The following is a 13,476-nucleotide window of genomic DNA, read 5'->3' as shown; positions in this document are numbered from 1 at the left end:
TGATCAGAAACTAGACTGTCACCGTGTTTTTTAATTGTGCCTGTCTAATTATTATGTGTTTTAGTCAGCATCACCGACCTTTTGTTTTTATATTTTCTTCGCAACTTTTTCGCCTTGTTTCAGTTTTTAACAGTCACCGTTTTGTCGCCTGGTTTTATTGTTACGTTTCCTACTTTTGTTTTTTAACTTTTCTGTAGGCTGCAGAGCGGCGTATTGTGCTGCTGCCAGTCCCCTCCCTCTGGTGGGAAAAATAAATCCAACATTTGTACTTTCTCTTCCTTTTATTGGATTCTTAGTCAGTTCTAACACCATAACCTGAGTGACAATACCAACGTCCTTAAGAGTTAACTCATCTGACACAGTATTGAAAACTGTGTCACGACGATTTTGACAGGAACGTGTGGAAACAGTAGCATATGGCGCCACTGCCGTATCAGCCGTAATGCACTTTTGTGGTGTCGTTTGGAATTTTGTTATCGTTGATCATGATACTCTTTGCAATTTGTCGGTTGTTTACAACTAGTGAAGTACGTAGTTAGTACAAGAGAGAATGTTTAGAAGATGACAGAAGGAAAGTTAGCTTGTACGACAGATGAAGTAGAGCCAGCTAACAACACTTTTTCAGAGCCCAACAAAGCTCCTGTTTATAATGATACACTATTGGAAGTTTTTTCACTTAATGAGAACGTAATAGATCAATTCCAGGAGGAGCTGCAAACTCTGCCTGAAGTATTGTCTTATATAAATTACTTGCAGATGTGTGTTCAGAAGCAGAATTTGCAGCTACGTATTTTGACCCATAGAATTAAAGAATATGTAAGTGTTATAAGAAGCGAAATTAAACTTAGTTGTAGCAGAATATGCGCCCTTTGACCACCATGAAATTTATTTCACCCATTCGGTTTGATACGAGATTGTGTAAAATTTAACGTAGTGCAGAATAATTTCACTTATTTCTTTGGGGTCTATATAGTGTTAGGACGTTGTTGCAGAGTATTCGATAAAATTTGCGTCCCACTTCGCACACGCTCCATTCATTGATTATATCTACCCGCTTCCTTTGATAACTTTATAGATAAATATTTGTAAAGAACTATAAGGAGCTTATGTTAGTTACCTTATGTATTTGCTTCGTCTATTGTCGAAGATTCAGTTACAGAATAAATGACACATGGAGTATACAAGACGAATGTTACTAAAACAGCTATACACACTTGGAGGGATATACTGCTTTAAGAGCAAGTAACTGCATTCTGGGGCTATCTAAGGAACGAATGGCTTGTGTGGGATGGAAACTAAAATTTTCTTGATAATTTAAGTACTTATAGAATTTAATCTAGTGGTGTATAAATTTCCCTTTCAGTTTCAATTTAGGGGCTTAAGAGTATTCTCTGGAATAACTTTTTATAGAACTGTGATGCATCCATTCAATTTGTTACCGTATATCAAGCTGTTATTTTTTTGGTAGAACACCAGTTCATATATTGTGAGATGGCTTCAGATACTTTTGCAATGTCAACATTTTGTGTCTGTTAGTTGGCCTGTAGGTCTGTGGCCTCAAAACCTATTTGAGTCACCCAGCTTAACATTCTCTTCCTGTCAAACTGGTAGTTAGGAGCTTATGAACGTTTCTCACATGTTTTGACAATAAAAAACACATTACACTGTCACTATAGACCACATCTCATAGATATCTTTCTTTTTCTTTCATTGTGATCTGCCAAAATTAATGTAGGCCTATGCTCTTTTAGTGCAATGATGTGTGCAGTTATATTCTTTATACAGAATCATTCAAATGATCTGAGGAAAATGTGACTAACAAGCAGTTTTACTCTCTCTGAGTAGACATGCCAGATCATGAACACCATTTTTGACTCACTATGTTAATTGCCATTCAATAAATACGTGTCAGATTTCTTTCACTACAATCAGTGTTGCGTGTAGGTATCAGTTTTTTCTTTACAGTGAAGAAAGCTATTTAAGTTTTTTGTTTCCCAAATAGCTAACAAGTAGTATTGCTTTACTTCTCTTACCACATATTGTACAGATCCAAACCAATTTAGGCATCTCGTGTGCTATACATGTGTTTATTGCCTTTTCTCACTAACAATTTTGTCACTACGACAGCTCTTTCCTGGAATTGTCTGTTGCTGTGTCATCAGTATCAAGAGAGTAGGCACATGGGTAAGGTATTGAACTTGTATTTGAGAGGAAGAGAATTCATATTTGTGGTCTGGTCATCCAGCAGTAAGTTTTCCGTAATATCCATAAGTTGCTTAAAGAAACTGCTGGGTTGCTTCCTTTAAAAGTGTTCAGTCATTCTCTTGCCCCATATTTCTATGATTCAAGCTTATGCTCAATCTCTGATGACTTCCTTGGCAACAGTATGTAACCTCTAATATTTCTTCAATTTGCCATCGGTCTCTCAATGAGGAGATGCAATTTTTTCCTATCTGGGTTGTTTAATTTCAACCATTACGCGCTTTGTTGTGCAAGTTTCTCACAAAAAATAACCTAAAGGGGGAGGGGGCAGCTACAAGATAAGCAGTTATGCATGTATTTCTAATTGTTCACCAGAAAATCAGTGTCCGTATAATTCTTAGTCAGCTGCATACTTTTCTGTGAACTATTGACGACATTCTACAAGACACTTCAGTTACATCATCATGTAATGAATTTGAACACTTTGATTAAACCACTCTTTCACACAAGTGCCTCTACAGAGCAGTGTTTATTAGGGGTTTTTTATCTGGCTTTTGTACTTGTTTTTAAATTATAAGTGTTAGTCTTAATTGGATAACCACACATGATTAGTTTACCATAACACTAATAAATTTATGGAATTTTTTCTGATTCCCAATTTGCAACTTTCATGAAATTGTTGCGCATGGTATATGTCGGTGGAATACAAAGAGTGCAGCTTGAAAATACAGTCACTCACTATATATAGAAAGGATTGAGGAGCAGAGATCTGTGTAACCAATGTGTTAAATAGTGTAGCTTAGCTTCTACACTTTGCTTTAATCCCAGAACATATACAGACAGATCTGCCCCTCCCCCACCCCCTCCCCTCCCCATGCCGCTCACACCATGGCACTCCCCTTCTTTTGATTACCCTTGCTCTTTCGTTTTAGTTTCTTTGGCTCTGCCTGAGGAAAGAATTTCAAAACCTCCTAAAGCCTGGATCTCAACTTCCTAAATTCCATAAAAAATGTGATAACATTCAAGTGTCATAAAGGTTAATTGTGTCTCAGAGCTTCACCCTACCTTACCCAGTCTATTAATGTTTTAACATGTTGACTGCCTCAAGGCTACCAGCAGACAAAGCAGAGGTTCATGCCTGATGCTTTGTGCCTGCCAGTGACCACACTCCATTCTGTGTAGGACAGTATATATTTCAATGGTGCGTAAAACTGCAAAAAGTGGAGTTCAAACTTTGAGCAACATAGTGAACCCAATTTGGTGTACACCAGTGTCAACTCAGTCAAGAAACACAAATTAATACACAGAACTGCACTTCATTCTCTTCTAAACGTAGTGGAGCGTGTGGCCACCGCCAGCCACACGGTGTGAAGCATGAACATCTGCTGTCTGCCACTGGCTTCATGATAGTCAACGTGTTACATGCAATCGTACAGTTCTGATAGGGGATTGATGATTAATTTTGCACTGTATTTCTGTTGGTGGATGTATGTGAAATGATTTTCATTGACACTGCTCTTATTGCCTACATTGTTCACATGAAACGCTTTCTTTGGATGAAATGTGGTAAAATAGGTTAAACACAACCGAATGATGCTGAATTGTACAAATTAAATATTAATTTTTTGTATGTGGAGAGGCTGAGAGACGGGAGTGCTCACTCTCACTATCATAATAAGCCACATGATATGGTTTCCTGTTGAACATTTGTGTACAATATAGTTTTTTGGGAGCACTTTTAGATGTTGGGTGCAGATATATCTAGCTCCACCCAACAAATAAACTACTGCACGAATAGTAGCAGTCTTACTAGCTCCACGTATGTTATGGAACACAACTACTATTTATTTTTTTCCTTATCCATCCTGTCCCTAATAACCTTGTTGTCAAGCTATATGAAAACCCAGTATTCCTTCATTCCTGCCTTGCAATCCTACAACAGTAATTGGCAGCATAACACTGTGTCATTTGCTATTGTTAGATCCTCTTCCATATTGGGATTCCCTGTTTTTATAAGTATCAGGTGAGTTCTGCATTTTGGGTTTCACAGACAAAATCTTTTTAAAAGGACAAATTCATTTTACACCTTGGCCGTATTTGTTGATGAAGGATCAATGGATTGTGGCTATAAGCCATTTTAAAGTGAACAAAAAAGTGTGTGTCAAGCACTGTGTTGACAGTATGAAAGTATTCTATCACTGTGGTGCCTGACATATATTTTTCTGTCCACCTGAAAATGACTTTGTGGCCATAATCGGACATTTGTAGTTAAATGAATGCATGTTAATAAATAAACGTAGTCAAGGTGGAAATAAACATGTTGCCCATCAGTCGATGTTGAGTGTTGTTAGGTCCCTGACAGGAGCATATGGTATTTTGTCTTTTGGTATCATATTGCGTACAGTAATGGTACTTATTGCTACAAATTATTCATCAATTTCAAAAATATGGCTTTCATTAATAGATGCTACATTGTTTCTGTATAAATTATTGTTTGGTGGCTAATAAGTTATATCAATCAAAACAATCAATTTTGGAAAATATAATGTAACGGGATAGCTCAGAAATCTACTCATCAGTAGGCAGCTGGAGAACACACAGATAAGAGGTATTAAAGTTCCAAGCTCCCAGAGTCAGTGGCTCCTTCTTCAGGCGGAAGAGTTAAAGCGGAAGGAAGAGGAGTGAAGGTAAAGGACTAGTGGAGTTTAGGAAAAGGGGTAAAGTTCAGAAAAGTCACCCAGAACCCCGGGACGAGAAGGGGAAATACGGAAGCGTCCGATCCCGCCTGTCTGCTTTGACCCATGACGTCACAAATATGGCCGAAACAATCATAAACCACGATTCCAATATGGCGCATATAAAGTCGGTACGTACACATTATGAGGACGAAAATACATCGAGAAACAAACACACACACTTTCCACAAAAAGCCTAATGACACTAACGGGACAAGCGCGGGAAATGGGGTGTTTTTGGGTGCGGGCAAACTAAATATAAACAAATTTAGACACCCACCCCCACACAAAACCACGAAAAAAAGCGACATCACAAAACTCCCCAAATACCACTAAACACAATATCATCTGGAATCTGACACTTCCTTTGACCTATATAGCTCAACAGCAGCTGCCGATCCCATAAATTAGGGTCAAACACTTCCCTTGACCTATATAGCTCAAAAACATCTCCCGATACCAATATCAACATACACAGCCACACATTGGGATCGAACACTTCCCTTGACCTGCGCACTGTTAATTTTATCCGTCATATCCATTCCTGAACAAAAACAACAACTGATTAATTTTACTAAAATTACCACACAATGTACAGCGAACAACACTAAATTAACCTTCACACAAAATCGTTAACTCACTGAAACAAATTGCACTACAAAACACAGCCGACACTCGAACAATTCTGGATAATGAGCAAAAGCAAACTGAGCCCATTACACCACACAAACGAAAACCCTGAACATACCACCAGAGAGCACAACAAACCACAACACGACGACATCTACAAACACGCCACACTCACAAACCAAATTCCGCGCCGTCATGACGTCACACACGACAACACCCTTACGTCACAGGTCAAGGCCGACGCGTGGTATCGGACGCTTCTGTCGACACCGAGAAGGAAACACTAGCTGGTCAAATCTTCTGACTGCTATCCAGTTAGAACAAGGGACTGTGTCACTTGACAAAACATTAAGGATAATGAATCACTGAAGGCAAATATTTAGGGACCAAATGTCTGTATGATTAAATATGAACCCTACGGATCAACTGAACCTACTGATACCAGATGTCTGCTTCATCCTGTAACATAATAATGGTATGTTGCGTCATGTCATATGTGCATAAACAGAAAGAGAACAGAATACTGCCAATATTTCTTTTCTGTCTATTTTAGTTTTTAGAATCTAGGCTGTGAGGACAGACTGATCTGTAGTGTAGCCCAAAGTCCAGGTTATGTTGAAAGGTGAGACCTTGGTTGTGGACTGGCTGGGCCAACAGAAGGGAATACAGAATCTTAGGTGCTCTGTCATACTATTCTGTTGGAGGAACCGAGATCTAGATTAGGTTCAGGGACGGTAGTTTACTTTTGATTTGGTGAAATGGAATCGCGGGCTTCAGTTAATCTAATCCTGATTGTTGATGTGTTGGCCATTTATAGTTTTAGATGAAGCTCATTTATGTTAACATTTGGTCCATATTTAATGTACATTTCTATTAAACATTTGGTATTATTGTGTTCATATAGGAAATGTCAGTTATGTGAATACTGACCAAGGAAGGGGGAGAGAAGTAGCGTAATGTAACTGTATCACTCACATCCTGACTTGAAGTTCACTACTATTATGTAATGATATTTCCAACAACAATAAAGTAAAAACATTAAAGAGAGTTACTTCATTTAATTCCTCTTTGAAATCATAGAATTTCATTTCTCTAGCTGCCTTTATTAATTTCAGAGTGGTACAGTACAGTTAAAAGTTCGTTAGCCTCCGGGCCTTATAGTCCTGTTTTCCTTTGCTGTGCTTTTTTACACTCTTGGCCACATTGTGGTACTTGTTTATATCCATTTGGTACTATCATTTTCTAAAAATGAATATGATAATCTGCAAAACATAACAAACTTCATTTCCATCCAGTATGTTTCCTCTTCCCTTGTGATGTGGTCAAAAGGATGAAAAGTTTTGTGGCACTGTTATGAGAGCACATGACTTCTCTAATCTACATTTTTGTGAATTCTTGATTGATATAGCCATCAGTGATACCTATAAAGGAAGGTTTATAAATCTAGCAAGTTTAGTGGAACTAAGAAAGACAAGTATTTTATGTTGAGTCCAAAACACTGTCATTATAGGAAAGAACTGATAATAAAGGATGGTAAAGAGTTGTGGTGTGATGTTTTCAAATGAACTATCCTGGCTTTCACCTTAAATGATCTGGGGTAAACATGGAAAACCTAAATCTAGCGTTGTTGTAACCAGTGCACAACCCTTCTCAGATTCAATTTAAGCAAATCAGAGAATTTGAGGCCACACAAGAATATAATTGCATGCAAAGTTTGAGATTAATGACTAATTTCTAAACAAATACTTATTTATTATAGGAATCACAGCTGACAAAAAGATGTGAAACTCTTGAAAAAGCTACGCAGACTGAGACTGATGAAGTTGTGGACACTCCTTGGATAACAGGAAGCTCGCAGAGTGAGACTCTGTCTTTAGCAGAACAAGTCAAAGAAGCTGCTGAAAGTGCTCTACAGAGTACAAACTTTGTATATGAAGAGACATCAGGAATGTATTATGACTACACTACTGGATATTATTATGATGCTGTAAGTAGTCTTAGGCTACATAGTGCAAGGAACTTATTCTGTATGTAGGGAGTATTTCCTTATTTTATAAAACATCTTGGCTGAACATGAAATGCCAAAATTTCTAAAAAACTGAGCTGCTCCATGCAAATGTATGTAAACATAAATCCAGGTCTCCACCATTTCATTAATTCAGAAGTAAATTGAACATGACAGCTATGGCATTTCTTTTTGCTTGTAAAGCATCCAGTGTCCTTCCAGCTGTTTGTGGAGGTGTACTTCGGGCAATTATTATGGATTCTTTTTTAATTTTATAGAATTTCTATAGGTCCATCTATGCATGTGAGACACTAGGAAATGGAATGCATTAAATGCTAGATTTTGGGCCCCCACTGAAGGAATTTTGGCCCTCACTGATCAGCACCTCCAACAAATTGCCCATAATGTAGTGTCCCACAACAAAGGTACCAACCACATCTTTCACCAACTCTCCACCATCCACACTTCTTTACCTCCTGGATCTCTACTCGTCACTGTTGACACTATATTCCTATATACCGACATACCTCGTGCCCGTGAACTTACCGTTATTGTACACTACTTTTCCCAACATCCTTCAGACTCCAAACCCACTTCCTCATTCCTCATACACATTATTAACTTTATTCTAACTCACAACTACTTCTCCTTCAAAGGGAAGATATACCCACAGCACACCCACAGACTCCTGCATGGCTCCCTTCTATACCAACTTGTTAATGGGCCATCTAAAGGAGACCTTCCTAGCCTTCCAAAATGCCAAAGCTCTAGTCTCGTTCAGTTTCATAGATGATATCTGCATGATCTGGACTCAAGGCCAAGACACACTGTCCTTATTCCATCACCACCACAACACGTTCTCATCCATCTGCTTTACCTGGTCCTCCTAAATCCAGTGTGCCACTTCCCTGGATGTTTACCTCCTCTTCTCTGGTGGCTCCGTCCACATTAAGCCCACCATCCTCTAAAAGTAGCCGCATTTCAACAGCTGTCATCTCTTCCACATTAAAATGTCCCTCCCATACAGCCTGGCCACCTGAGGTCAATGTACCTGCGGTGAAAAGAACTCTCTTTCCCAGTATGCTGCGTGTCTCACCAAGACCTTCACAGACAGTCCTAGTCTGCAAACAAATCTCCTGTGCCTTTTCCTCTCACACCCCCAATCCTCCCACCACTTCCAAGACACAGCCAGGAAGGAGTGCCCCCTCTGTCACCCATACCATTCCTGACTGGAACAACTGAACCACATCCATCACTAGGGCGTTAATTACCTGTCATCATGCCCTGAAACGAACATCCTACCCAATATCCTTCCCACCCCTCCTAAACTGATTTTCCGCTGTCCACCCAACCTTCACAACATCCTAGTCCATCCCTGTGCCACTCCCTACCCCAGTGCCATACCACAAGGATCTTATCCCTGTGGAAGACCCAGGTGCAAGACATGCCCAAACCACCCACCCAGCACTTTCTACTCCAATCCTGTCACAGGCTCATCCTACCCCGTCAGAGGCTGGGCCACCTGTGAAAACAGCCATGTCATATACCAGCTCTGCTGCAGTCATTACAGAACTTTTTATATTGATGTGACTACTGGCCACCTGTCCACTAGGATTAATGGCCACTGCCTGACTCAGGCCTAGAGCAAAGTATACCACACTGTGGCACAACATGCAGCTGAACATAACATGCTTGATTTCGATGGCTGCTTCACAACCTGAGGCATATGGATTCTCCCCGCCATCACCAGATTTTCTGAACTGTGCAGATGGTAGTTAGCCTTATAACACATTCTCTGCTCCTGAAATTATCCCAAGCTCAACCTATAGTAACATAGTGTCCCCACGCCTTTCACCCAACAGGTTCCACCCACTCTGTCCTATCACCTCGTCCCTTTTCTTTTCTCCCAATCTCTTTGTGTGCTGCCCTCTGCCAGCACATCCAGCCATTTTTCCCCACTCCTCTCCTTTTTTACTCCATCCTCCCTGTCTCTCGCACCCCCCCCCCCCCCTCCCCAATCTCCATTCTCCACAGCCTCCTGACATTGTGCCTGTTAGCAGTCTAGTCCTTGCACATTCTGCCAGACAGCACTCGTCACTCCCGTCACCTGTACACTGCTCTCCCTTCTCCTTCACTGCCCCCTCCAGATTGCTGTTTTTCTTTTTCTGGTGAGGGCTGTGACAGGAAGATAATGTGTAAGTGTCTTTTAATTGTCCTGTCTGCAACTTAACATGTCATCTTCACAGTAAATAGCAATCTGTCTTTGCCTTTCAAAGTTTATATATAAATGTAGGTTATATAGAACTATAAATGCAGGTTACATAGAACATAATTCAGTTAATTTACAAAAACAAATGGGCAGAAAATAAAAAAATAAAACTAGAACAAAACATAAGCAAAGTGAAAAAAGATATAATACAAGGATTAGCACATGGACAATTCCTGACAAAGAAACAGTCTCGCTGTAGCCACGGGAATGTATGGCTGTGTTGTGAATGCGTGTACTTCTACTAGAAGAAGACCAAGAGCTCAAAAGCTAAGATGAATACTGTTTTCTGTTACATGTTTCTATGCTCCATACATTTGTCCGCTATATGTGAATGGTTGCCTTTCCTGTGTTTTATATGATGTTTCATCCATGAATTTCAGTTATTGTTAAACCAACAGTAAAAATATATGCATAGTTATTCTACACTTCTCTGTTGAAAAATTCATGTAGTGAATAAAAAGTTTTATCAAGTAAATACCCCTTCAATTTATTTTTAAATAGTATACTGTTAGTATGTAGGCCTTTGAAGTTGCTTATCAGTGAATTAAATATTTTAATACTGAAGTCTTGTAAACCCAAGTTAGATAATTTTTGAGGCCAGAATGAAGGTCAGCCTGCCTTCTCGTATTGTGATTTTGAAACATTTCATTGGCTTCATAGTGTACAGGATTGTCTACCAGGAAGCTCATAATTGAGTAAATATATTAGGAAGTTTTAGTAAGTTCTTGGAGGTGGGTGGAACTCTGCACATAATTTGGTCAACCTTTTCCTGCAGAAAAGAAAATTTTCTTTGATGTGGGTGAATTGCCCCAGAAAATAATTCTGTAGAACAGAATAGAGTGGAAGTGTGCAGACTAAGAGGATTTTGTGACACTGGTGTCTCCAAAAGTATTGAGTACAAACTTTTTGTGGTCTGGAGGACATGATGTACCTAGCTAATAATGCTGTCTATGTGGATCTCTAAGAAAGGGTGCAATGTATCCTATGTATTTGCTGACTGTCATGTGTAATAGATATCTCCTGTGAGACTTTATAATCAGAGCTGTATTGGATATAATTAGTTTTGCTCAGGCTTACTGACAGTGAGTTTACTTTGAACCATGTCAAGTGTTCTGAAAGTAATTTGTTGGCACCAGCCCTTAGATTGATGGATTTCCTGTTGTTTATCACAATGATAGTGTCATCAACAAACATAGTGAACATGCAAGATTTGCATGATAAAGACAGGTAATTCATACAGTGAGAAACAGCAGTGGGACAAGGACAGGTTTCTTGGGGACTCCATGGAGTACAGTACCCCAGTTGGACTCTATCTTCTCACCTGTTTTGCTGCTCTCATCCAAAACTACTTTCTGCTTCCTGTCTTAGAGGCGGTATTTTAGCCAGTCTCCCACTGCCCATCTGATACTATAGGTTGGTTGGTTTGTAAGGTTAAAGGGACCAGACTGCTACGGTCATCGGTCCCATCTGATACTATAGTGGCATGCTTTGTTGAAAGGTATTTTGTGTTTTACACTGCCAAAATGCTTGAAAACATCACAAATTATCCCAACTGACTTCATTTTTTTTTTTATCTAGCGGACACAGTACATTGTTCATGAAGGAATATATTAGCTTCAGTTGAGGACACACCTTCTTCATCTATATCTACACTCCACAAGCCACCTTATGGTGTCTTGGAGGATATTTTGAGTACCAGTGTTACTTCCCCTTTGTGAATGGTTTTCAGAGAGAATGATTGCTGGTAGCTTCCCTGTGGGTTTGAATCTCTCTAATTTTATCTTCATTGTTTTTATGCTAGATGTACATAAGAGGAAGCAATATATTGGCTGACTCTTCTAGGAACATATACTCTCGGAACTTTAACAGTAGACCAAATCATAATGCAGAACACCTCTCCTGCTGCATCTGCCACTGAAGTTGGCCAAGGATTCTGTGATGCTTTCATGCATGCTGAATGAAGCTGTAACAAAACATGCTATTCTTCTTTGGAACTTCTCTGTTTCCTGTATCAATACTATCTTGTACCGAGCCCAGAATGACGAGCAATGTTCAAGTATTATTCAAATGAATGTTTTGTGAGCTACTTCCTCTGTTGATGGACTACATTTCCAGAGAATTCTTCCAATGAATCTGTCTGGCATTTGTCTTACCTGCGATTTATTTTATGTGGCTGTTCCATTTCAAATCATTCTGTACAAGCACTCCTTGATATTTCATGGAAATAACTGCTTCCAGTGATCTGCAGTTGTGTAATCATACAATAAATGGTTTCTCTGTTTATGTTGAGGTTCAGTTGCAACTCCTTGCGCCTGGTGTTGATCCTCTGCAAGTCTTTCTGTCTTAAGGACAAACAGTGTGAACTGGTTTCTACATGATAATTTTTTTGGAACCTACGTTGATTCCTACAGAGGCGATTTTCGGTCTCGAGAAAAGTCATTATATGTGAGCATAAAATATGGTCCAGAATTCTACAACAGACTGGTGTCAGAGCTGTAGGCCTATAGTTTTGTGTGTCTACTCAACAACCTTTTATGAAAAGAGGAACCAAACCGTGTGTCATTGATGATGCTGAAGTTTTTCGAGGTGCCTCATAATTTTTAATGCAGTACTTCCTTGAGGCCTTTTGTTAATGTGGCAAGAGAGAAATAATAGTTCATGGCTTGTGTTGTATCTCCCTTTTTGCAGGGTGGTTTCACTATAGTAAGCTTCATTCTGTCTTGGAAGACACCCTGATACTTAGAAACATTAAATATGTTGGCCAAAACTTTGCATAATTGCTTTGAGCATACTTGTGAAGTTTACTAAAAATATTCTCTACACCTGATGATCCTCTACCTTTTAAAGAGACTGTGATTGTTTTTATTTCATTTCTAATTATGGGAAACAAATTTATATCACTTATGGGGTTGGGAAAATTATGTTTCAGTATTTCCATGGTGCTTTCTAAGGTGCCATAGCAACAGTTAAAAAACTGTCATTAGATGTTTTGCAATTCTCTTCTTTGTGGCTTAAGTGCACTTACTGTGTCAGTGGCTCTACTGCATTATACTGCTATTGGCAATTCGTTTCTGTTGATTGTAGCCAATCGGGTGATAGTATGCAGTACCAATGAGACTCGCTGAATGTAATGACTTGATTAAGTGGTAGATACGAACTGATTACTTTTGTTGTCGACATGGATAGTGTGAGATTGACAATTATTAATCTGCTATTATGGATTATAAAATTGGATACTGTTTTTTTATCTGTTTCTTGTACTACATTTTTACTGAAATATGGCAGGATTCCTTGGGATATTGTTTTGTTTTAGTTTGTTTATGAGCTGGCAAGGTCAACAAATCCAACTGGATGACAACTGGTTGTGGTAACTGACAGATATTAGTGAAGCCTGAGATCTAGGTTAGGTTTAAATGTTACAGTTTCTGTTGTTTAGTTCATGGTATAGGTTAGATTGAAATGCTATAGTTTGGCTCTGAGTTGGTGAAGCCAACAAATGGGGTTGGGAGGAAAACTGGCTGATTTGTAGTGTAGTCCAGTTACATTTCGAAAACTTTGTATGGTATTTTAGAAATATCCCAATTTCCGAGTTTGTGGCTATGCAGAAACCTAAGAGTGGAATTTAGATTTTATGC

At 39.1% G+C, this 13,476-nt stretch overlaps 1 protein-coding gene across 2 annotated transcripts in view; it reads left to right on the top strand.

The window, feature by feature from the left end:
- The first annotated feature begins 445 nt into the window (after positions 1-445).
- The window catches only part of LOC126088576 (angiogenic factor with G patch and FHA domains 1), a 290,555-nt gene continuing 277,524 nt past the window's right edge, over positions 446-13,476 (top strand). For both annotated transcript variants that reach the window (XM_049906771.1, XM_049906772.1), the window contains exons 1-2: positions 446-816; positions 7,327-7,554. In XM_049906771.1, the coding sequence (XP_049762728.1) occupies positions 562-816; positions 7,327-7,554 (483 nt within the window). In that variant the 5' untranslated portion in view covers positions 446-561. The remainder of the gene's footprint in view (positions 817-7,326; positions 7,555-13,476) is intronic.

Source organism: Schistocerca cancellata, chromosome 6 (assembly GCF_023864275.1).
Source record: "Schistocerca cancellata isolate TAMUIC-IGC-003103 chromosome 6, iqSchCanc2.1, whole genome shotgun sequence".
Classification (NCBI taxonomy): Eukaryota; Metazoa; Arthropoda; class Insecta; order Orthoptera; family Acrididae; genus Schistocerca; species Schistocerca cancellata.
This window is presented reverse-complemented; position numbering and strand designations above follow the sequence as displayed.